The sequence below is a fragment of the Mus pahari genome, chromosome 10 (genome assembly GCF_900095145.1).
Source record: "Mus pahari chromosome 10, PAHARI_EIJ_v1.1, whole genome shotgun sequence".
NCBI lineage: Eukaryota > Metazoa > Chordata > Mammalia > Rodentia > Muridae > Mus > Mus pahari.
In genome coordinates this window covers 46,987,503-47,014,073 of record NC_034599.1, presented here as the reverse complement: position 1 = coordinate 47,014,073, position 26,571 = coordinate 46,987,503, and the positions used below count along the sequence as shown (strand labels likewise).

The following is a 26,571-nucleotide window of genomic DNA, read 5'->3' as shown; positions in this document are numbered from 1 at the left end:
AAAAATCAAAGCTTACACATATAACACATGTAATTCTGTGTATAGGTATACACATATAGTTTAAATGAATTCTTTTTCATCTGTGCTGACAATGCTCCCTCCAAGAGCCAAAGACTGCCCAACAAAACCCCCAATATCAGGGCTGTCCAAGAGACTCCCAAACACATACCCTATCGCTATTGTCCTTGATTGGCCCCAAGAGGTGGCAGTTAAATTCCTATTGCTGAAGATATCATGTACTTTAAGCATAGGGGTCCTAAGAGCTCCTAAGCTGGAACTTATCTGAATGACTCCTCCCTAAAGATTAGATTTCATGGTACCAGAAGGTGCCATGAAAGCTTCCAAAGAGGGAAAGCAACCAGCAGTTCTGTCTAGCTATGATGCCTATGGACCCCAACAACAACCAGCATAACCCTAAGTGTGACGTCATAACCCTAAGTGTGTAGTAGTGGTCTGAATACCTTGGATAGCTCTCTAATCAGACTTAAGACCCTCTCAATAGGATATCTCTCACTGAGGTCTAACCAGGCAATCCAGATAGGAGAAGGAGATCAATGGCAGAATCGGAGACAGCCCCAGCTCCAATTGTTAGGGAAATCATATGAAGACCAATCTGCACATCTGTGACAAATGTATAAACAGCCTAGGTCCAGTCAATGCTCGCTCCTTGGTTAGTGGTTCATTCTCTGTGAGGTCCTAGGACCCAGGTTAGTTGACTCTGTAGATCTTCTTGTGATGTCCTTGACCTCTCCAGCTCACTCAGTCCTATCCACAAGACTCCCTGAGCCATGCCTAATATTTGCCTGAGGATCTCTGCATCTTTTTCCATCAGCTGCTGGATGAAGTCTTTCAGAAGACATGTATGTTAGGTTCCTGTTTGCAACCATAACAGAGTATCATTAATAGTGCCAGGAGTTAGCTCTCCCACATAGGATGGGTCTTAAGTTGGGCCAGTCATTGGTTGGGTGTTTCCTCAATCTGCTTTATCTTTATCCCTGTGCACCTTGCAGGCAGGACAAATTTTGGACCAAAGGTATTGTGGGTGGGTTGATCTTCCCTTCCCTCCACTGGAAGTACTGCCTAGCTACATGAGGTGGCCACTTCAATGACTATATCCCCAGCTGCTAGGAGTCTCAGCTAGGTTCACCCCATAGAATCCTGGGTGCCTCCCCTGCCCCAGGACTCTAGGTAGTCCTAGAGACGTCCCCATTCATTTCTGTTCTCTTTCTGTGCCCTCTTCAGCCCCCCTCCCCATAGCTGATACCCACCTCCCTCTCTGTTCCCTCTTTCTACCTCCGATGACTATCTTATTTCCCCTTCTGAGTAAGATTCTCGAATCCTCCATTGGGCTCTCATTACTTAGTTTCTTTGGATTCCTACCTTATTCCTAAATGTCATGGTTCATGTTGAATTTTAAGTGTTTACTATTGAGTATAAAGTTAAAAACTATAGTTCTTTAACTTATGCCCCAGACTTGGGATCAAGGATATCTGCTATTACAGTGGGCCTTAGGATTTTCATCTAGAAAATAAGAGAACAGGGAGTTCCTTTTCCTTTTCCTTTTCCTTTTCCTTTTCCTTTTCCTTTTCCTTTTCCTTTTCCTTTTCCTTTTCCTTTTTTCTTTTGGTAACTAGCATGTTTCCAGCATACGGAGTTGCTCACTAGTGAGCTAAACACTATGGAGAATCCTAGCACAGTTCCTAACAAAGGCATTGTCGAAAGTATTCTACACCCAGGACACTGTGCCAAGTGTTGGAGACATGAAGATAAATGAGACGAAGTTGGGAGGATTCTGTCTAAAGAGGCAGCACACATTATTTGTATCAGAACTAAAAGTACCATGGATCCCCAGAGGTCAGGAAACAGAATTGTTACAACTTTGTATACTTTACACCACACATTTTATAAGCGTCATCCCATTTGAAACATGGGATGTGCTACGATCTATGACAATAAAGAAGGTATTGTAGATATTGAGTGCAAGAGGATATGATCCATTCAGAGGAATAGGATTGACATAATGGTAAAGATGGGTTAAAGTGCTGTGGTTTGAATGTGTTCCTTCCAAGAAGTTTAATTGCCAACAGAAGACTGGTTAAAGGGTCAGATGGAGCTGTCAGGAAGAGAAGAAGGCTTTGCCCTGACAGATGGGACTGATAACACTATAAAAAGGCTAATAGGGGCTGGAGAGATGGCTCAGCGATTAAGAGCGCTGACTACTCTTCCAGAGGTCTTCAGTTCCCAGCAACCACATGGTGGCTCACAGCCATCTGTAATAGTATCTGCTGCCCTCTTCTGGTGAGTCTGAAGGCAACTATAGTGTACTCAAATATACATAAAATAATAAATCTTTTTTTTTTTTTAAAGGCTAATAGAACGAGATAGGCCTTTGGCTTTAATCCTTTCTCTTATGGGAGGGCACAGCTATAAAGTGTCACCTCAGAAGCAGAGACTAGGCTCTCACTGCACACCAACTTGCTGGCATCCAAATGTGTGAGGTCTGAAGAGGGCATTTGATCCCTTAGAACGAATATTAGAGGCTGTGCTTAGCTATCCAACATGGGTGCTAGGAACCAAATTCAGGTCCACTGTAAGAGTAGCATATATTTTTAGCTGAGTTATCTCTCCAAATGCCAAATTTTTGTCCTTTATAATTTTTTAACAAATACATAAAATCATAAATACTAATGGGATTTCATGCAATGCTTTTTATATATATGCACACACATGTGTACATAAATATGCATACTGTAACATTTAAGTCAGTCCTGGTATGCTGGTCCATAGTGTGGTGGCTATAGATAACAATTTTCCACTGTACATTTCAAAAAGCTAGGAGGATTTTTACAGTTCTCACCATAAGAATGATACATGTTTGAGGAGATATGTTCAGGATGATTGACTTTTCAAAAAGCGATTTTTATATATGGGTGTTTTGTCTACATATATGTCTGCACACCAGAAGAGGGCGCTGGATCCCATGAGACTACGTTTATAGACAGTTGCAAGCCACTATGTAGGTACTGGGAATTGAACTTGGGACCTCTAGAAGAACAGCCATTGCTGTTAACTGTCATCTCTCCAGCCTCCAATTTAGGCTTATTTAATTTAATCTGTTCTTTGTAATTTACTCAATTGGTGTTGTTTTTTGCAATAACAAGAATATAGAAATACTAGTGGATTTGACATGAGTAAAAAATGGAGGGGTGGCACTTTATAGACAAGGTGACACATGGGCAAAAGCAAGTCTGCAATGATTCCACGTTGCTTTATACATGTTCACAGCCAGCACGTTTTCCACTTCTGGAATTCTGCTGAATGTCCATATCTTCAGTCCTTAGCGTGACCTCACTTACCTTTCAAAGTCTGGAGAAAAATTCCCACCCTTGATCTCTATGAAGATGCTTCATGCATTCTAATGCTGATAGTGAGTTACCTGGGAACATCAGCTTATTCTGAATGCCTAGTTAAAGCCTTGATATATTAGACTATTAAGATAAAACTATTCAACTCCCTTATATACACCCTACCAAGCAAAGCTCGTTCTTCTACAGGAGAACTGAGAAGGAATGCATGCATTGCCCAGTTCTCCTATGGTCGAATCATCTGATGAAGTTTTAGGTTTTGGGTTTAGGACTGAAAAACAACAAAAGCCTTCTCTTCAGGATTTCTTGACCCCTTTCTAACCTGAGTTTTAAACATTATTCTAGCCCAAAGACTAAGGTAATCATATCTACACCCTGCAGGTTCAATATCCATATGTCTTCTAGAGAGACTTTATACAGGTATACAATCTTTTTTAATATTCATTTACAAATATTTATTTTTTTAGGTATGCATGTGTATTCATGGGGTCAGAATGAGCATGTTTCGGGCATGTATGAGCTACCTGACTATGGGTGCTGGAAACTGAATTCTGGTCCTCTGGACGAGCAACAAGTGTCCTTAACACCTGACCAGTTTTGCACCTCTTAAGTAATACTTTTTAAATATTTTTATTTAAAAATGTGTGTGTAGGTACATGTATGCCACATGTCAGTGGGTGCCTGTGGAGGCCCAAGGGCAGAGGATTACTGTGAAACTTGGAGTTACAGTTGGGAGCCAACTACAGTGGGTGCTGGGAAACCAAAGGAGATCCTCTACAAGTGCAAGAAGTGCTCTAACTGGTGAGCCATGTCTTCAGCCTCTTGAGAATAATACCCTTTTCCCTCCCAAATGTATGTGTGTGTGTGATTTTATATATATACGCACCATGTGCATGCCTGGTGTCAGAGGAGGCCAGGAGAAAGTTTTGGATCCCCTGGAACTGGAGTTACAGAGTGTTGTGTTGTGAGCTGCTCTATGGTGTCTGAGACTTGGACCCAGGCTCTCTGCAAGGGCAACAAGTATTCTTTCCCTCCTAGCTATGCCTCCAACCCCGGTTTGAATACTTAAGTCATCTTTTACTGTCTTCAGTTTGCTTGCAACATGTGCTTCTGTCCTTCAGCACCTTATCAGGAATGCTCAAGATGATGTATGTATTGCTCATGGTCTGTGACGCAGTTCATTGCCCTAATTCATTTAACCTCCAGAGTGGCCCTGGGAGTGAACTTATCCACGAGTCATGGAAACTCTTATCCTCCAAGAGTAATTCATCCAAGGTCTCCGATCAACATAGGACTTGGAGGTTGCAGATCTGACCACAAAAACTCTTTCAAAAACTTACTAGCAATGACAATGTGCGCTTTAAAAGTCTATTTTCTAGTTTTGAAGTCTGTTGAATAGTTATTCATTTAAGAAAAGTTTCCTGTTAAGTTTTCAGGATTTTATATACTCAGTTTCAGTTCAGGCTGACCGTTATTACCTGCTTTTTTCAGCGGCCCTAAATAACAATTATTGATTATGAGATAGTTTATGCTTTTACCTATGCTTGTCTCTCTTCATAAAAATGCCTATTGGCATTTTAAAACTTTGTATAACTCTCTGCTGTCCTGTGTACGAAAAACCTAGGTCCCTTTTGCTGTAACTTGTATTCTAAAGTGTCGGAAACTGTGATAATTTGCTTTGCTTTTGAGGGTCTATGGCAAAAGGCAAAAGTTAATCTGGTGGCTTTTTGGTCAGTCCTTGATGAGTAATTAATTGCTCCAGAGCGCAGAGCTGACTGTAGAAAAAGTTCAAGGTGAACTCTTAACCAGATCCCTGGAACAGTGCTCGGCCCCGCCCCGCGGAGGCGTGGCAGCGGCGGGGCGGGGCGCGGCTGCGGGTTATAGGACACGCAGGGCGCTCGCGGGAGGGTAGCGCTCTCGCAGCGGGACACGCGGGACCCACCGGACCCTCAGCACTGCGCAGGACCCCGCGGGACCCGGAACCTTCCGACAGGGTTATGGCGGCCGCTCCGGGCGCCCGACTCCTGCGCGCCGCCTGCGCCTCCGTCCCTTTCCGCGGCCTGGACCGCCGTCGGCTGCTGGTCTGTGGGACCGGAGCGGGAACTTCCGTCCCTCCGTGGACCCCGAGTCCCCGCACGCGTGCAGAGGCCGGGCCCGGCCGGCCGCTGAGCGTGTCTGCGCGCGCGCGGAGCAGGTGAGGCGCGGCGGCGGCGGCGGCGGCGGCGGTGGCGGTGATGGGTCCTTCGTCCCGCGGCCTGCGTTTCCGCCTGCGACTCCCTTCCGCCTCGCCTCCCGGTTGCTGGCCCGGCGCCGGAGAGCTCTTCCCGCGACGCTAGCCTTCCGGGCCTGGCTCGGGCGGTGTGGGGCGCTGGCTTTGGGGCTCCCTCGGTGGGTTGTCCTTGTCGACCTCGCCGTCGGAGTTGCTTTGTGTTGGCTGACTTCTGGTAGGAAGGGTTAGGAGCGACTGCCTAGAGGGAATGGTAGGGTAGGGTTTACACCCGCCCTGGTTTAACTTCACTCCCTGTTGACCTAGGTTGACAGTGGAGCCCTTAGGGGAGAATTTAAGGGATGTTAAATGTTACCGTGACAGTAACATTGCTCGTGCACCTGATTGAAAGTGAGGGCTCAGTAGGCAGCTGCCTCTTCGCAACATTTCTGGAGGTCGTAGTGTAGAGAATTCTGTGATGAATGTTGAGAGAGAGAGATGAGAGATTCCCCCCCCCCCATAGGTGGAAGATTAATATTGGGTATATTTGTTCTCAAAGGCACGGTCCCCTTAGGTTTACTAAAGATTTACTTGCAGGTTTCTGAGTGTAGAGGCAAGGTGAGAATCAGCGTCAATGCAAAGCACACCTATTGCTTCAAAGGGGAGATGAAAGTTTCTTCAAAGTGAAACAAGAGTGGTTTTGGCCTGGAAACACAGATTAAGGTTTCCCTGGATTGTATGTTACTCTGTGGAAGAACTTAGCTCAACCTTTGTAGTCACAGCTCCAAAGAAAGTCACAAATCAATGTACTTGCCAAATATATTGCTGGGACACCAAGTGGATCACAGGGTTATATAAAGCTAACTTATATATACAGCGTTTGGATGGGAAGCCGACTGTTAGAATAACACGTTCCAAACTTCTTTACCTGGTAAACATGAAGCTCAGAAATAGTGTCTGGTGATACGTGGCCATTAAAGGCCTTCACCCAAGGTAACTTTGGCTGTCTCTAGATCTGTGGCAGTCATCTCTTCACAACCACAAATGTTTGTGCCTGCTGTATCAGTCTGCAGAATATTCAACACAGATAAGACTTCTTCAGAAAACTTTGGTTTGACTCCAGAGCAGAGTATAGCAGGAAGTGAGAATGTGTGTACATACGTTTGTGCATACGTACAGATATTTTGCATGATGTAAGAGGGAAATTGTTAGGACCATTCAGTCCTATTTCTCATGGCCTGTCCAACCATTCATCCATGGATGCCTTAACTTCTGTGGCAGATGCTTTCTGGATTTAAGCTGTGACATACATCGAATGTAATCGGTGTGACTACTGTTTAAGGGAACATACATGCCTTTGCAAACTGGTTCCCACAATTTTGCCATTAGCTTTTGGATTCTTTGCTTCTTGACACAGAGCTTCAAATAAGTTTTCTAGCTCTTATTATCCAGACCTTTGCTGTTAGCACAGCAGCTCCCAGTCATATGTGGTTATTGAACATTAAGACAAGTGAAGCTAAAAAGTATTTAAGGTTCTGGCTTGCAGTCATTTCAAGTACTTAGTGCATGGTGAGTGCCTGTTTTTTTTTTTGTTTTTTTTTTCTCCCCCCGTTTTTCGAGACAGGGTTTCTCTGTATAGCTAGCTCTGGCTGTCCTGGAACTCACTCTGTAGACCAGGCTGGCCTCGAACTCAGAAATCCACCTGCCTCTGCTTCCCACGTGCTGGGATTAAAGGCGCCCCGGCAAGTGCCTGTTGTGCTTGGCTTTGCCAGTGCAGGACATTCCTGTTAAGTACACAGTTATGTTTGGACAGCAATTCTAGGAACTGAGTTTTAAGTTCCACCTTTATGTAAGTTCTAAGTAAGTGAGTATTGAAAATCTTTTGTTCCCAAATGCCCTGATACAATACCTGATATTTTGTAGCAATTTGATCACAAAGGGCTTTCACTGTGCTTTTAAGACAATCTCAAGAAGAATATAGGTAGGTGAGTGGATGTAAAGTTTCTATATTAAGAGGCTGGCAAAACCAGGCCTAGACCTTGAGTAGGTTTTGTACTGCACAGCAGGTGTCAGTCTTTCTTCTTGTATTGCTGCTGGGGATAGAGCCAGGACCCTCTTGCATGTCAGGTGTGTGAGGTACTGCCGTGCTACAGCTGGCAGCTCTGTGGTTCTACTTCATGAGTCCTTTCAGAGAGCAAAGGTGATGAGGGAAGAAGGGAGGCACAGGCTGCCCCCTTTCCCTTGCTAGTGCCCCAGGCTATGTAGTGAAAGGGTAACAGCTGCTATACTTTACTGCAGTGATTCTCACCCTGAGGGTTGAGACCCCTTCCTTTGTGGGGTAAAATAACTCTTTCACAGAGGTAGCCTAAGACCATTGGAAAACAGATACTTACAGTTCATAACAGTAGCAAAATTAGAGTTATGAAGTGGCAATGAAAATAATTTTATGTTTGGGGGTCACCACATCACAAGGAACTGTATTAAAGGTCACAACATTAGGAAAGTTGAGAACCACTGCTTTTCTCCATGAAGCCTGGGGTGACCTGCAGGACTGTGGCCTTGTTAAATAGAACAAGTGGCTATTTAATTGGTGAATAAGGTTTAGAAGCATTACATTTATTGCACTACTTGAAATATTACCTAGTTCTTAGAAAGGGCTGTGTGTATGTGGCGGAGGCTGGGGTGGAGTGGGAAGGTCTGTAAATTGACTAATCAGTTGTTGAGAGCAGACAGAAGAGAACCTAGTCAAATGCATGTGTATAGTGTTTTAAGGAATAAAGTATTCCATACATTTCCTCTGTTTTAACTATTTCTCTCAGTTTGTTAAATTAAAAACAGTTTGTCCTAAGGATGTAGCTCAGTTAGTAGAGTGCCTGTGCAGTATGTGTGAAGCCCTGTTTGATCTCTGACACCACATAAATTGGGTGTGATGACATACTTGTAATTCTAGGAGATGGAGGCAGGAGGATCCAAGTTCAAGGCCATCCTTGGCTATTGGAGTATTGGAACTTAGCCTGAAATAAGTAGGAATCTGTAAAACAAACAAAATACTTTAATGCTTTAATCAATAGAGTCACTATTCTGTTTTACCTGCATATAGGAGTGGTTTCCATGGACACTTCTATAAAAGTGCTGTTAGAAGTGAGACCAGAAGCTGTTTTTTTTCTGGCTCTTAGGTTCTCTGCTCTTTCACTTGAAGAGTTACCTTTCCAGTCTTATTGGTGCTTCCTTTCTTGTCCTTAATGAATCACTTACTAATCTTAGCGTTTGTTAACTAGGGTTGCGTACCTTTAGTACAGTGTTTCTCAACCTTCCTAATGCTGCAACCCTTTAATACAGTTCTTTGTTTTGTGGTGACCTCAACCATAACATTACTTTTGTTGTTACTTCGTAAGTTGCTACTATTATGAATCATAATATAAATATTTAATATGCAAAATATCTGACATGATCCCTGTGAAGGGGATCATGAAAGTGAAATCACTGCTTTAGTACATAGTAGCTGTTGTAAATGTTAATTAACTCTATTAGTTCTTAATACGACCTAGTCAGGCCCCCAGTAATTGAGACTGAGTCCCATGGATTTTTGCAAACAGTTTAGCAGAATTACTGTACAATTATCCCCAGTCTATTTTTCTTTAGTCTGGCTAACTTCCAGCTGTGCTCCCCAAGTTACTCGCTGTTTGAGTCTTGCTCCTTTTTTGCTCCATCAGCCTGACTAAGGTACAGTCCTTAGGAGGCCCTTCTCCTGGCCATGTGCTCATGGTCCATCTCCTCTCACATTGGCCTCTTCTTGTCTTCCTTCTCTTCTCCAGTTCTCTTCCTACTTGTCTTGAGACCCCCCAGCCCAGTAACCAAAACCCTGCCTACCCCTATTCTCCCCAGAAATTGACTGTAGCCAAATACGTTTATTTAACCAGGCAGAGAAGATTAGCAAACATATGACATCATTTGGTCTACATGAGAATGTGCTCGTTGACCTGCAACTAGATCTTGGGGGCCAGGATTCAACATTTGAATACATACTCCCAACAAGTATCAGTCCAGGTTTCTAGCAGCAAAAAGAACTTGGGCTTTAAATAAAAAAAAAAAAAAAATCCATGTTTGAACTCTACCATGGTTTAGCCATTTTGTACATTGTCAAACTATAAGATGTCTTGACAAGAGGCAATTTTGAAATTTTTTTTTTTGCTGTGAGTTTCTCTCTTATGTGTTCTAGAACAGCAATTCTTAAGCCCCTGGCTTTGAGTAATTCCATAAACATCCTGTTTACTGTAATTTAGTTTCCAGGCATTTGTCCATGTCTTTGCTTTCTGATTCATATTGCCATATGGGTTGGGACAGTCCCATCTGGTTTTTCAAGTTTTAAAAGCCAAACAAGTACACATGCATGCGCGTGCGCGCACACCCCCCCCCCCACACACTATGTAGTTCAACTGGCTCAAATCTTTGCCTCTTAAATCCCTTTTTAATTTGTAATTTTACAGAATCTCTTAGTCTTGAGAGCTATTGTAACTCGCAGTTTTACTTTGAAAACAGAAGGTAGCTGTTGGGTAGTTTATCGTCACAAATCCTCAAGTATGAGGACACTTGACTTACAGAGCCTGGGCTGCAACTAAGGCAAAGAAGAGCATTTCCCTGACTCTGTCTCTGGAGCCGTGCAAGGAAACTCTTGCCCTGGTTCTTGACAGTTCTGGGAATTCTGACACATGCAAGAGGCGCTAGGCAAGGAAAAAGCACTTGTTTCTAAAGGCCTTGCCCACCACCAGTTAAAAGAAAGGTGTGGCATAGACCATTTTTTTGCAGGCAATTACAATTGCAATTTTTTAATTTGCTTTTAATTTTGTAATTGCTTTTACATAAGCAATTTTTGTATCATTTTAGTTTTAAAAATATTAGAATTCATTTATTGAAGAGAGTGATAAATTTTTATTGATATTTTAAAATACATTTCTATTGGGCCTTTTTAATCAGCAAGATCCTTTTATCCAGGGCCATACTAACACGGCGTTATCCACTTGGGGGTGGGAGGAGTGTCATCTGACATCTTTGTGAAATGATTTAATGATTGGATCTTTGCTTCTGAAAGACATTTGTAACCCTGGAATTACTTAGTTCTGGGTTCTAATTCAAGTGAAGTTGGCTTTTATTGAGATGGAGGTAGTGGGGGTGTGGAGGTAGGGAGTGGGTATTGCCATCTATTGGTAGTGGCAAAATTACAGTTACTTATTGTAAGTCTGTATCTTCTAAGCGTTGGTAATGGAGGGGGGAAGCTTCAGGTGTTAGTATAAGGGCCGTTTCTCACATTTTAATGCTGTTTGGTAGAAAGGAAAGCAATTTTGGCTTGACTAGATGATAGATGACAGTAAAAACACGCAGAGCTGTGCATCCTTTGAGGGCTCTGTTCTGTTGAATTTTGAATATCCATGTAGACTAAAAATGAAGTGCTCAAAGACTCACAAAGAGTAAAGCAGCTGTTCTTTGGGGCCAGAGTCTCACTAAGCAGACACCTGCACAGGAGTGACCCTGTGGCTAGTGGAATGACTTGGTTTTTATAAAGAACCACAGACAACCTTGAACTTGTCTATTAGGACTATGGTCACAGATACATTGTTTTCCTAAGAGCTTGTGAAAACAAAATAGGTTTCCTGAACTGAGGGTGTAGTGTGGTGGTCAAGTATGTGCTCAGCCTGTGTGGGGTCTGGAGTTAATCTCTGGATGAAGACCAACCCGAATCACTGTTGCTATCATAACAAAGCCCAACAGACTTCTGGGGATAATGATTGCTGAGTGTTTCCACATATCTGTGGCCTATGGGGAGACTGACTCCATCCCCACCAGCTTACTGGGTCAGGAAGATAGTTTTCCTTTGTTTTAAGGTGATAGAGCATGTCTTCCTCCATGTGGGATGGATGGATAGACCCTCAGTTTATCCCATCTTCTTCTACATGTATGCAGGTTTATTGATTTAGCCTTGCAGGTTAAGTAGTGATTTAGTTCTTCTTTCATTTGATACTGTTGTGTGAGTGTATTGATGATGTGTGTGTGGGCACCATGGCACATATGTGAGTGCATTGATGATGTGTGTGTGGGCACCATGGCACATATGTGAGTGCATTGATGATGTGTGTGTGGGTATCCATGGCACACATGTGAGTGTATTGATGGTGTGTGTGGGCACCATGGCACATCTGTAAAGCTCAGATGACCACTTCTTGGAGTTGGTTCTCTCCTCCCTTTATATGTCTTCCAGGGATCCAACTTAGGTGGCAAGAACCTTTATCCTCTGAACTATCTCCCTAGTCCTTAAGGTACAGTTAGAAATTACTAAAAATACTGAACTGCTGCTTCCTTTCCCAGCTCAGAAGATAAGATAACAGTCCACTTCAAGAACCGAGATGGCGAGACACTAACGACCAAGGGAAAAATTGGTGACTCTCTGCTAGATGTTGTGATTGAGAATAACTTAGATATCGATGGATTTGGTAAGTGTTTCTGAAACTTTCCAGGTAACCTTCTGAATAAGTTACAGGTTTTATTATTTATTTATTTATTTATTTTTTTGACTTTAAACTATGATGTTCTAAGGAAATATTATGATTTAGGACATGTTACTCTTTTTTTTTTTTTATTATTTGTAAAGATTATTAGATGGAGAGATGGCTTGGTGATTAAAGCCACATACTGCTCTTCCAGAGTTCTGTTCCCAGCACTTAGGTCAGTTGGCTTATTGCCTCTGATTCTGGCTCCCAGGATCTTAACACCCTCTTCTGTCTTTTCAACACGTGCACACATATGGCACATATCCAGGCAGAGACATACTCACATATATACTAAAACAATCCAGATGGATAATGGAGTGACACTACTGTTTACTTCTGGAAAGGAACTCAAATAGCCGCTCGGCTCAGAGGTCTGTTGTGGCCCATTGCCTACTGTGTACCTGTTTGCTGCAAGCCTGAGCAGATGAGAGATCAGCTCAGAAGTAGTAAATACCATAGCGCAGAACAGTTTTGAATCATTATAATTTAATTTTAAATGCTATCATATCTTCTTAGAACAGGTAATATATTCTAAAAATAAGTATTATGTAGAAATTTTTTGTTCCTGTACTTCTGACCTTATTGTCAAATTACACGTACAAAACTGGTATTCCCATACCTTCATGTTACACCTCAGGCAAGCACTGGCTGTGCCTAAATGGCTCTTTTCTGAGGGTTCTTTGGCTTGTTGCCATCTCTGTCACCTGGGAAATACAGATTTTTGGGCTCAGGAAGTCTAGTCAGATATGTTGTACCTATTTATTATTTTGTTTGTGCATGCATACACGTGCATATTTTTTATGTGTGGGCTTGCTTGTACCATATCACATGTGTGAAGGTCAGAGGACAACTTTGTGGACTCATTTCTTTCCTTTTTCCTACTTTGTGAGTCCTGAGGACCAAACTGAGTTTCTTAGGTTTGGTGGCAGGCACCTTTACCAGATGAGCTGTTTTGTCAGCCTAGCAGTATGTAACAAGCTGCTCCCGTGATGTGGATGGCACATGCTAGATTTGAAAAGCACTAGTCTAGAGCAGGGCTCTTTACATCTTTCCACTTGTAATTCCTTGTTGTTCAAGACATTTTATACAGCCTTGGATGCTGTTTAGAGTTACACAAACCAGAGGTTTACTGGTAATAAATTATAAGTTTATTTTAAATCAAGTAGATGCTTGGTTTTTTATATAAAGAACTAAATCTTTTTATTTTATTTATTTTTTTATTGGGGGTGTTTTAAGGTGAAGTCTGTCTACATAGCCCTGGTTGCCCTGCTGGTTTTGAACTCATAGAGCCAGTTGTCTCTACCTCTCAAGTGCTGGGATTAAAGCCTGACTGTGTCGCTTCAGGGCATGGTTTACTTCCCACTGTAGGAGCTATTGCTAGTTCTTTCCTTCTCCATTTCTCATTATGTATTAAATCTGCCTCCATGTTAATGCTTGTTGCAGTTTTTCTTGTTAGAAGCAGCGTCCCTCTCCTTAGGTAATAAATGCTAAAAAGCTGTTTCCTGAGTGCTGGGGTCATTGGCATATGCTCCCAAGCCCAGCTAAATGAGTCCAGTAATGGAGACTGGACTCTGGGATCAGACAGATTATGGTTCTCAAACCAACACTGTCACCTGAGACCTGGGACGTGCTCCTGGAACTTGTTTGTGCCCGTTTTTATGGTTTGGAGGATAGAGGTAGCAACAGTTCTGCCCTCACTGTGCTGTTCAGGGTACAGCAGTGAAGGGCTTGTCATGGGCTAAGTTTGGGAAGAGCAGTAGTGTTTGTGGCATTTTAGTTTGGTCTGTTCTCACCCCAGAGATCTGGAGCATCCTTGGAAAGCAGCAGCCCTGTAATTTCTAGTGTTGGTGAAAACATCTCTGTGTGACTATGGAAGACAGCCTGGGTCTGAGGTGCTCAGAGATGTCCCATTCCCAGAATATGGTCCCTGTTTTCCTTGCTTGCAGTCTCTTAGAAGAGCTCAGTCTAGGGAGTTCCTTGATCCCTCTTGCAGGTTGCTGGTGGTGAGAGCTTTGTCTATAGAGCAGTCACATAAAGTGATCAGCTTTGTTGATTTGTGAAACCAGCTGGGGTGAGCCAGCTACACAGTGAATGGAATACCTATGGGTGAGATGCCAATAGCAGGCTTTGGGATCTGCAAGACCCAGACACTCTACTTCTACTCTCACATCTCTGGCTGACCTTGAGGTCTCTTACAAGCAGGAGCAAAGACACAAATTGCTTGGTTGTTGAGGGATTCACCTAGTTACCTGAGCCTCTTGGCACCAACATGAAAGCCTCTGGCTATCATTTAGCTGGTCAGATTCCCATACTGAAAAGTACAAGCTTTAGAGGATTTATTTAGAACAATGCCTGGAAGCAAATAGCAGCAATGACCACTAGTGAGCACAACTTAGCAAAGCTGGGGGCAGGGTGAGTTCCTATTCCCTGAATTTTCACATTGTGGTATCTGCAGTGTGCACAGACAAAGACATTCAAGATACATAAAGAACAATATAAGGTTCTTATTTGAAAAAACAAAAAACTGTCAACATAAATAGTTAATAAGGAGACCCAGGTGTTAGACTTATTAGACACCTTTTTTGTTGTTGTTGTTGTTGTTGTTGGTTTTTGAACAGGGTTTCTCTCTGTAGCTTTGTCTGTCCTGGAACTAGGTTTAAAAACGGTATGGCAGTGTTCTTTGTCATGTTCTAGACCTACATCTATATGTAGAAGCTGTTAGCACACTCTGAGAACATGCAAAAGCAACTGTTTTCCCAGCTCTAAATGTTCTCAAGTTAGATGAAAGCTGTAACCAAGTAGGGCCTTTTTTTTTTTTTTTTCATTTTCTCTGTAGATTCATTTTCACTTTTAGGAAGAGACTCTTGTTCTGGGCAGTTTATTACAGCGATGTTTCTAACAGAAAAGATGAGCAAAAACAACTGCCCATCAACAGAGAACTGATATATAGTCATAGACTATAAGGCTGTACAGTTGTATAAGACAATTCTAGAAGATTTAAGAATTAAACACCAGAAGGAAGTTGTTTTGTTACAAAAGTCCTTCTACTGTATTTGTTATTGTTCTGTTGCTATGATAAAACACCTGACCTACTGTATCCTTGTTGGCCTTGAAATTATGTATCTGAGGTCAGCCTTGAACTCCTGATCTTCCTTCTTCATCTCTGAGTGTATGAGCCAGCATGCTTAAATTTCTGTCCTGCTGGAGAGCAAACGTAAAGCATCATGTGTGCTAGGCAAGCACTCTACATTCCAGCTCCAGTTTATTGGCTTCAAACTAGCATCTTAGAGAAATTAATTAATTTTAAAAAACATAGAAAAACACAACATCTTTTGCAGGAGTTTTACTGTGAAATATTTATTTTATGAAGTGTTGATATAAAATTAAATATATACTGTAAATCAAAGTTAAAACAGTGTTTCCCCCAATCCCTTTTTAGTGTGGTTGAGTAGGATTTTCTACCTAGACTCGTTTGTCCACTCTGTCACTCAGTCTGTGACTTTGGGTTAGGGCCCTAACTTCTTATCTTGTCTTCTCTCCAATAGAGTGGGGCTAATACTAGTATTTACTCCATACAGTTGCTACGACGATCAAATGAGTTGATCTGAGTGTATCTTTTCTATTGTGATAAAACTCCCTTGACCAAAAGTGACTTAGGTAAGGAGTTTATCTTGGTTTGCATACGGTTCCATTTAGAAAGTCCATGATAATGAGGGAGACACGGCAGCAGGTGGTCTTGGCAGGAAGCTAACAGATCACATCTTCAACCACAGATGTGAAGGAGAGAGAAGGAACTGGAAGTAGTGAGGTTACAGACCAAAAGCCTGACCCAGTGACATGCTTCTTTAGCAAGGCTGTACCTCCTAAAGGTTTCCGTGGCATCCCCCAAAACAGCATCACCTACTGAGCTCGCCATGTGGCTGACCAAGTCCATGGTTTCTGCAGTATCTCCATGAGATTCCATGTAATCTCATCTACTCTGTGACTATAAGCCCTTCCTAGATGCTGATAGAGATTAACTTTCCATCTTTGATTCAGTTCTCTCCTCTGAGCTTGAATTTGTAGACTCAACTCCCTACTTTATGTTTCTTTTTGGAAACCTCAAAGGTATTTAAAACTCAATTATTGATTTTTTTTAAACATGTACTTATCTCCCCCACCACATGTGTATAATACTTGTGTGTGAGTATAGGCACACACTTTCTATAATACGTATGTGGAAGGCTAGAGACAGGTTATTGGAGTTAGTTTTTCCCACCATGTGCATTGTGAGCATAAATCTCAAGTCATCAATCAAGCTTGACAACAGTTGTCCTTACCTGATGAGCCATGTTGCTGGTAAAAATTATGTTCTTAAAACAGCCTTCACCCCCTCCCCTAAAGCAGTCTTTCCTCTAGCATTTCCTGTATTCGTAACGAACTATCCAGCTACTGCAGGCTGAAACCTGCAGTTTTTTTTTTCTGGTCCATCCAGCCCATCGACATCTCCTCTTACTTAAGCCTCCAGAAGCTCCTTTTGGCTCCATTATCTTTATCACTTGGCTCTATGAAGCCACTGGACCTGTGAACCTGCTTCCAATCTGAGCTCTGAAACTGGGGTGATTGTCTGACATCAGCTTATTAGTTCTCTGAGTAAAACCACAAAGGACTTGCCATTGCATTTAAGATTAAATCCATATTCCTCATTGACCTAAAAGGCTACACATGCTATGTTCCCCACTGCTCTTCCCCTCTCCCCCACTTCTCATTGCTCTTCCTAGTGTAGAAATGCTGACCTCTTAGAAGCTTGAACTTACACCAAATCACCACTTTCAAGACTTCACGTGCTCCTCTGCCAAGACACCTCTGCCAAGGTACCATCTTCTCTCCCTCATCCCACAAATGCATACTTACTATTCTGTATTTATCAAGTGTCTTTGTATTAGTCCTGTATAGCATAAAGGAGAAATGCATAGTAGATGGTGACAAATGTTATGGAAGAAATGGCAGGATTCTAGGGTGTAGGATACTGGGCTTAGGTAACAACAGAAGTCTTCCTTCGCCTAACCACCCAGTCCCTAGTGGGGTTTCTCTCTTTACTCCCAACCCATTATAAACTTTGATCGCTTGTAGCACCCAGTCTGTGATAGTCTGTCATTGTCTGGTCTACCTCAGACCATGCTTTCATAGCATTTACCACATTTCTGTAATTCACTTCTCTATTCTGCTTCCATTGGACTCTGGTGAGCAATATAGTCACTCTCAATTTATAACTTACTGTATATGAGGGAATGAGGAAATAAGTGAACCAAAATGCACAGTTGTAAACTTGGGAAGTAATACAATACATAAATATTTTTTCTACCAACTTGTATGTTAATAGATTAGCTTTTCAGTATTGTGTGTTTCAGTATTCTGCCACTTGGGGGCAGTTACACATCTGTGATTAAATTGATCTAGCTTATCATTTCAAACTTTTTTTCTTCTGTATGTTTAATGCCTGTTTTATGACTATTCAATATAAGAGGTCCTAGTGATGTTTCTAGAACTCTGTATTTCTGCTTGCTGTTATGCGTAGTGTTCTATTTCTCTTATGCTAGATCATCCTTTGAACAAAATGTTTATATATAATTTTATATTTTTAATCTGTAACTTCCAACATAGCTGTTTTCTAGGTTTTGGTTAGGAAAGGGGTTAGGTATGGGTGGGAGGCCCACTTTATCTTATCATCATCGTAAGTGGACAGAATGATCTTAATCCAAGACGTTCATATAGGAAACATCCTATTAGCACTCAAGTTTCATAAATGGAAAGTAGAAATTTCATATTACCTACAGAGTGTACCTCTATTATCTCCATTTGCTACTACTTCCCTCCAGCTTCCTTTAGTGTCCCTACCCTGTCTTCCTTTAAACTTCTTGACCTCCTTTTGGTTATTAATAACCCCAAAGACCAATTAGTGCTGCTAACATGTATTAGTGTAGGGCCATAAATCAATTGGGGCATGGCCAACCTACCAGTGTTGTCATGTCCTCAAAAGACAGTTACTCTCTCTTCCTCAGCAACCATCAACTGCCAGCAGTTCCTTTGCCAAGGGAACTCCTGCATCCATGCTGGATTTTCGACTGGCTTGATCTTGTGCAGGCAATCACAGCTGCTGTGTATGCAGCAGCCATGCCATGTCCAGATGTCAGCATTTTACAGTTTTCTTCCTCATCAACCAGTGCCTCACACTCCTTCAGGCCCTCTTCCACAATGTTCCCTGAGCCTTATCTCTACTTATTTTGTCACTTTGACCAATTACAAGTTTCTGTGTTAACCATTACCTACTGCAAAATCAAACTCCTTCCACTGCAGTTCAGAACAACACAATCTATGGTTGTAAACATGAATATTTAGAAGACAGTTGGACAGCTTAACAATAAATTCCCAGGGCCTGTAATCGCTCTTGTCATGGATTTTTGACCAGATTTACAGTACCAGGCATGAAATCCCTTCTATGAAGCCAGCTTAAAATCCAATCAGAAGGTTGTTGATTACCCTATGACATGACAATCATGCCACTGTTGCACCAAGGGCGCATCTTGCCAATCAGGTTAGTATTGGAGCATGCAGAGTCTAGTGCTGGATGAGAACACTGATACAGTTCCTTCCTCTGCCTCCAGCAGCCTGAGAGTCTGACCATTTCCAGATAGTAATTATCACAACCTACCATGCATGTTGCCAATACATATAATTTATTTATACTCATGATTCTTGTAACTCCTAGGTGAGGTTGGTATAGTTACTATTAAGATAATTGAAGCATAGAATGTAAAGAAGCTTACCGTGACATGGTAACAGAAGAGGTAGTTATAGGCGGAGAATGTGGTTCCAGAGCTCATATGCTCTTGAGCTTCATTTCTTGGGCCCTCCTAATGCTATCACTGCTTTAAAATGGCCTTAATAAAAACTAAGGTGTTTCTCTTCTCTGTTTCTCTTCTATTTCTCTTTTTCTTTTTCTTTCTGTGTCTCTCTGTGTGTGGTTATGTGTATTCTGGAGCATGGTATGGATTTTTCTTACCTTCTACCTTGTTGAGACAGGTCTCCTTGTTTTTACTTGTGTACTCCAGGCTATCTGGCTAGTAAAATTCTGAGAGATCTTGTGTATAAATATGTGTGTATATACATATATGTGTATATATCAAATAATTGGTTTTATGGTTTATTAAGATTGCACACTTGATTTCTGTACTTGTTTTATTTGCCTGTGTACCTGTGGTCACATAAAAATTTCTCACTTGGAAGTGGGTCATGAGAGGAAAGTTTAGGAAATCCTGGCTTATATGGTTGAATTTCTTTGTGAGATTTCCAAATGAAGTCTGAGGTGGTTTCTCAGCAGATTCTGCCTTGATTTGGCTGGATGACAGGATTTTGTTAGATTCCTTTGTATGGTACCTGGATCATAATAAGAACTGAATAAATAACTGTTAAATTAATCATTTAAAGTTGAGCAAAGGTCTGGCAAGATGGCTCAGCAAGTAAAGGCACTTGTCACCACATCTGGTAACCAGAGTTTGGCCATTGAAACCTGCATCATGGAAGGAGAGAACTAACTTTCACAAGTTGTCCTCTGTCTTCCACATTCATTCTGTAATACGCATGCACATACATGCACATACATACACAACACACAAATATAAAATAGATAGAATCTAAATGTGGAACACAAATATTCACAGTATTTGAATCTGGGGTACTTCTTAAAACATCTTGTTTGATTAAGCCTAATTATTTAGAGGATTGAGAGAAAAGAATAATTAACTTTATTTAGGTGAAGGGTAGATGCTTTCTCTTATAATGCAAGTCCTTATTGCTTGTTTTGAGCTCTTCAGACAAGGTGAATTATGTGCAAATGATTATATGCATAGTTGCTATATGTATTTCAGAATGCATCTTTACATGTCTGTGTATCTCGGTTATGAACGTGTATACATTTTAATATTAAAATTGTATGACCTTCATGGTCCCCTCACATTATCTGTTCAGAACCTTTGTGAAGTACTGAGTGATTTACTACTGTGTGAGGATGGGCGACCTATTCCTGACTCATGATTATTCAGTATTCCAGACCTTTTAAGTGTGCAGCTGATTCTAAAACTTAGGTGCATTTTGTAGCAGCCAGGTGTGCACTGCTACAATGGATGGTATGGTCACCTTGTGCTGCTTTTACAGGTGCATGTGAGGGTACTTTGGCTTGCTCTACCTGTCATCTTATCTTTGAGGATCACATATATGAGAAGTTAGATGCCATTACTGATGAAGAGAATGACATGCTTGACCTGGCTTTTGGACTAACAGACAGGTGAGTAGATTTTGTTGGTTTTGTTTATAACTATTGGTCAGGGTGACCTCACACTCATGTGTGCTGAGATTACAGATATAAGGCACAAAACCTGCCTTGTCAGGTAAGGGTTTAAAGTTGCTAAACTGTTATCAACAACCTGGAAAAGTCTGCTTTAATATTCCTTTAGGTCTTAGGTCACACCCATGAATAGAAGTGCCCTTGTGGGTATAGCACAAGCCATGAAGTCTGGGGATCTTTCTCTTCCACTGTCCACATGGCCTCCATGCAACTTCTCTTTTACAAGTCAAAGAATTAATTGGTAGTAATATAATTTCTAAGTTGTAATATATCTTTTTAGTTTATTTATGCCAGGGATTAATATTTATCACAATTTATTAGGATGGAATTAAATGGAATACTTTTTATAGTATTCTTGAAGGACAGATTTGATAATTGAACAAAATTATAGTGGAGATTTTTACCTGTTTGAGAGAATTGAGTTTTCAAAGAAACTTAATATATAGTAGTAATTATGTCAAAGTGACTAGTTATTTTTCTAAGTGTACATTAAAGAAATTAATCAGAGCTTATTAATTAGTAGGTAGAGTTTCTCTTGAACATGGCAAGCTCCACAGAACAGATGGCATTAGTGATACTATTTTTTAATTCTCCAGTCTCAGAGTCAAGGAAGACTTCTGGATTTACTGTTTCAAGTCATAATTAAGGAGGCTTATTACTTACTGAGAGTGGGTTTTGTTTAACTATATTTTGCTACCTTAATGAATAATTTTTAAAAACTTTATTAGCTTACAATAATTCATTTTATATGATAAGGATAAAATTTAAGCAGTTATGGTGGTAATAGTTTATTAATTTCGGTTTGTTCCTTTTATACTTCATCTCCCTATTTTTCATTCTGTTTAGTTTTCAGTGCAAAGGGCCTTGCCCATGCTAGACAGAGTGCCTTGTCAGTCACCTATGTTGGGATAATATTACTGTACTGGGTAAAGATTGTCATAGTGTGTAGTTCTTACTATGCCACTTTAAACTCCAGCCCCCGCCCAGGGAATATTGGATCTGTGGATGAAACACACACACACACACACACACACACACACACACACACACCACTTTCAACCTGCCTTATTGGTCCAATTGCTGGGTGCTTCTAATCTCCCTCGGCTAGTGTGCCCTTCCCAGTACTCTTAGCTCAGTACCTCTTAAACTGCCCTCAGCTTAGTTGCTATTTCAAATCTCCTGCCTGGGGAAGCAGCCTATGGCTGCTCCGCCTGAGATCCCACATGGCTGGTCTCCTTTTCTCCCTCCAAAGTATGGTAAAATCTCCCTTCCTCTATCTGTATCTCTTTGCCTTCTCCTGCAGGGACCTGGAAGTCCCACCTATTTCCTTCAGCCCAGCAATTGGTCCCTGGCATCTTTATTAATTGAACAAGAACCAAATAGGGAGTAGGACCTTAGCATCAGAACCACCCCATACGTCTCTGTATTATTCAAATGTTGATTTCTGTGATGGCAGAGAATTGAATGAGGACTGGACTTTGATATCGTTCACATAAATATATCATATTTTGCAAACACTCTCATCTTCTGATTGACTTATTAAAAGGCAGATGGCCTATAACAAAGGCAGGAAGTAGGAAGTGAGACTTCTGGGAGGAGATAGGATCTCCAGGACAGAATTAGGCACAGGAGATTCACCACCAAGACAAGTAAGTCAAACATATGAAACTGAGGAGAGGTAGCGAGCCATGTGGCAGACATAGAATAGTATCAATGGGTTAATTGAATTATGAACTAGTTGGGGAACAAATCTAGCTTAAGGCCTAGGCATTAATTCATTAATATTCAGGAACTGGGGCAGACAGACAAAAACCAAATGGTTACAAATAGCACCCCATGTTTGGTGCCAAATACTGTTTTTAACAAAATCTCAAATGTTTGATTTTACCAATGGGAGCCAAACAATGCTGGGTTGAAAGCCTGCTATCTCAGTTAGAGAAAGCACCCAGCTGACATTCCACAGCTAACCCAAAAGGAAAAGCTCCCCTCTACACTGCCTAAAAATCCCTTCCAACAGAATGTCCCGTCCTTCGACTTCCTGTGTGTCTCTCTATCCATCCTCCTGACTTCCTCTTACTCTTATGGTTATTTCCTATGTTTACTTCCTGTCAGCTGGTTGCTTGCTCTGCCCCTTGACCTGTGGTTGACTTTATCTAATCCTATTTACAAGAAACAGAAAACTCTTGGATTAAAGGTGTGTGCTAGTGCTGAGTCACACCACAACTAGAAACAGGTTTTTTTCAGTAAATAACACAATCTTAGGGTTCCCAGTGTGATCAGAATTCCTTCAGCACAGCTGTGTCCCCAGCCTCACCTCTGTCTTATGGAGGTGAGACTAATACCTCTGGAAGAGACTGAGAACACCATACCATTTTACATGCAAGCTCATTGTGTCAGGACAGCTCTTCTCTGTCCTCATGTGTGCCTGTTCTCCCATCACTACCTGCAGGGCTCTGCTGAGCCTCACTGACAGGTGCTTCACTTTGTAAATTAATAGTTCCTTATGGAGTAACCTTGTCTCACTCATCATATGAGCATGTGCAGTATCTGACTCGCTCACGAAGGCCCCCCCAAGTCTAAAGTCTATCTGGATTGCCTTTTGGTTTGGTTTCTGGGATTTTTTTTTTGGCTCTTGCAGATAGAGCTCAGTGCATAATTGGGTATTGTCAAGGCTGTTTCTAGTTCTACAAAGAAGAACTACTGGTGGGAGATGGGTTGACTTTTTGTTTTTCTCCCATCATCAAAACTCCCTATGGTTAACCTGGCTTTCTCATTCTAGGACTCTCTAGTGGTGCCTCACTGTCTAAACTTATGTGTTACTCTGGCGACTTTTAAGCTACAATTCTCCATGTAAATTTTCTCTTTCTCAAAGAAGGCGCGGGGTATTGAGTTTGGGACTTTTGGACATGAGGCATGTGTCTGTCACCGAGCCACACTCTAGCCCATTGCTTGTCTTGTCAGCAAAACTGAAGCATCTGCCTCAGCTCAGATATTCCTTTGAGCCTCGTGTGTCTGTTACCATGACCTCAAATGCTCTCCTCAAGTTATTTTGCCTCTTATAAAGTTCAGTCTTGTCCACCCTTCAAAGTCTATTCTAGATACCATCTGTCCTGGCCAGAAGTATGGGTGTCTCCTCAAAGGGGTTTTATTTTTTCTGTTTGTGTGTCACTTGTCACAGTCTCACATGCTAATTATCAGTGAGTTGTCTCATCTCATCTGTCTGATTGAAAGTTCACTTCATACTGCTAACAATGGCAGTTAGTATCTACAGCAGCCGTACGAGCAAGCCTTTTATTCTCCATTGTGATGATCAGGCTAGGAAATAATAGAAGTTGCCCTTAAAAATTCTGTTAGTGCTGCTTTTGAACCATTGGTCGGTTTGGCTCTGAATCTTGTGCTTTCTTATGAATACCTCTCCTGTGCCCAACATGTAACAGATGTTAATAAGAAAATATTGAATTGAATTTTCCATGTATACCCACTAATATACAGTAGTGTATCCATTGACATTTAGTAGAATAATCATTGATATTTAGTAGTATACCCATTAACATTTAGTACTTTACCCTTTGACATTTAGTAGTAGAAAAATTTACCATTATGCATTCAATAAATGTTTGATGAATCTATTAATGAATCCAATGCCTTTATAACATGCTTTGTCAAAGACCGGTTGTAAGATTAGCCTTTTTTTTTTTTTTTTTTTCAGTATTAGGAGTTAGAGCCCAGGGTCTTGCAGATGCTAGGCAAGTTCTTCACACCGAGCTGTATCTCAGCCCTGTATTTATTTTTTTATTTTGAGACTGGATCGAATTTAAATCCACACTGGAATTTAATTTACTCCTTAGCTCAGGCTTGCCCTCAACCTGCACTCTTTTTGTCTCAAACTCCTAAGTAACTTAGATGACAGGCTTGTGCCGCCAACCTGGCTTAACAGGAAACCTTTTTGTACTTCTAAGAGAAAAGAAAAGTGCTGCTGATTAAAATATGCACTGTATTATCTCTTGGCTTACTGTATTGTGTGCATTTGAAAGGTTATTTACACATATCCATATGTGTATAATTATTTGTTGAAAATAAAACATTCAAGGGAAGCATGATTTGTAGCAATCTGAAAGAAAGAGAAGAAAATGGAGTGATGGTCTTTCTTCCTATAACAGATTACAGATATGCATCTACAGTATTCCTCTATTGCTGGTAATTTTGGTTTTATAATACTTTTGGACTTACTTTGAAAGGGTTAAAAATGCATCACTTTTGGAGTCAAGATACTTGCTCATTTGGAGACACTGGTGTTACAGCTATGACACAGCTGCCTCCTTACATCATAGCAGTGACTTTAAGATGTCACTGGCTTTGAGACCTTGATTTCAGAGATATTAAAAATAAGAAGGGGGATACATTCTTGCCTTTGATGGTTCGAGTTTGACCTTGCCTAAAGGCTTTTGTAGTTACTGTTTGAGGCGGAATCTCCTATTCTAGCTCCGTCTTTTTACTTGCTGTGTAGCTGAGGATGGCTGTGAACTCCTGACCTGCCTTCATCTTCCAAGCGCTGGGATTAGAGGTGCTTGTCACTGTGCTTGCCTTTAGTCTCTGATTTCATTTATCTGGGCATTGAAGACTTGTTTCCTTAGCTTGCTAAGTCAGTTCTTGTGTGTGCCTTCACTCCTTCTGGTTGTTTCTCTTCCTGTCTGGGATCCTACTAAGTAGAAGTTTTGGTGAGTCCACTGGGTAACACACTAGAGCCTCATGAAGCTTTGGCCTAGTAGGTTGTGTGATGCTGACCTGCTGCTGCCCTTTAGAGGGCTTGACGTCAGTTGGATGGCATGGATGGTGGTGTCTGCTTCAGCCTAACGAAAACTAAAAAGATTAGCAAATTCTCCAGTTGCTTTAGGCAAGAAAGACTAAAAATATCCTAAACAACTACAGGCTTGTGAATGATATGTATCCAATACTAAATGGAGCCTCCTTCATTTCCTTACAGGTCAAGGTTGGGCTGCCAAGTTTGTCTGACCAAAGCTATGGACAATATGACTGTGCGTGTGCCTGAAGCAGTGGCGGATGTCCGACAGTCTGTTGACATGAGCAAGAATTCCTAAGCTACAATAAAAAGAAATATTTTCAGTAAATTTTTACTTATTTTTATAATTATTTCTTAGTATAATTAAGTGATTATATGACAGAATATATATCTTAGTGTGAGTAGCTGTGCTGTCTTAGTTCATTTTTGTAGTACTGAAACTTTGCAGTTTTTATTTTGATTAAATTATTAAAATATCAGTCTACTATTAGAAGGCAGCTGATATAATAAATTCCTTATGTATTTTACCATGAGTGTGTTTGGTGATTTTAGCAAAACATTACTGTGTAATCCCATGTCTGCTTTTTTAAAAGTTAAGTTTAAAGAGTATCATTAGTGCTGGAAAATTAGCTCAACAATTAAGAGCACCGACCGTTCTTCCAGAAGACCCAGTTCAAATCTGACAGCTACATGGTGCCTCATACTGGTCTGTAATTCCACTTCTGGCCCCTGCATACATGTGGTATATTGACATAATAAGGGAAACATTCATACACAAGAAATAATAAAATATCAAGAAATGTAAAAGCTTAACATCTTTGTTTCATGTGGATGGCAGAGCTCTATCTTGACTAGGATACATCCAAAGAATCTATACTGGGAACCGAATCTTCTGCTGACTGATGTTCAGAATGAAACTGGAGAAATTAACTGAGGTTGGCAAAACAGGAGGCAGCATGCATGATGGGGAGAGGTATATATAACCACAGAGCTGTGTTATAGAGTACATCATGTGACCGACCTCTTAGTACAGATACAAGGCTATCTAAAACTGGCAGTGGTTGACATGGCCTACTGGGTCCTTTACTTCATGGTAATGGTATTTTTATATCATTAGCATTAAAAACTTCTCTTCATATTATATATACATCAGGTACAAGGACAAATTCAGAAACTTCACTTAGAAATAAAGGAGACAGTTAACCCTATTCAGGGAAAATCTTGATCCATTTCTGGAATTCTTTAGTTGCCTTAACTCATGAATGATTTCCCTC

At 41.1% G+C, this 26,571-nt stretch overlaps 1 protein-coding gene across 1 annotated transcript; it reads left to right on the top strand.

The window, feature by feature from the left end:
* The first annotated feature begins 5,233 nt into the window (after positions 1-5,233).
* On the top strand, positions 5,234-26,104 carry Fdx1 (ferredoxin 1). Its single transcript, XM_021207485.1, has 4 exons — positions 5,234-5,559; positions 11,932-12,056; positions 20,307-20,436; positions 25,481-26,104. Exons 1-4 carry the CDS (start codon positions 5,363-5,365, stop codon positions 25,593-25,595), a joined length of 567 nt encoding a protein of 188 aa, XP_021063144.1. The 5' UTR covers positions 5,234-5,362; the 3' UTR covers positions 25,596-26,104.
* The last annotated feature ends 467 nt before the right edge of the window (positions 26,105-26,571 follow it).

Excerpts from the sequence above, each read along its gene's own strand:
- Fdx1 (XM_021207485.1), top strand. The coding sequence starts at position 5,363 with ATGGCGGCCGCTCCGGGCGCCCGACTCCTGCGCGCCGCCTGCGCCTCC. Across the intron at positions 5,560-11,931 it reads TCTGCGCGCGCGCGGAGCAG|CTCAGAAGATAAGATAACAG; the intron begins GTGAGGCGCGGC and ends TTCCTTTCCCAG. Across the intron at positions 20,437-25,480 it reads GCTTTTGGACTAACAGACAG|GTCAAGGTTGGGCTGCCAAG; the intron begins GTGAGTAGATTT and ends ATTTCCTTACAG.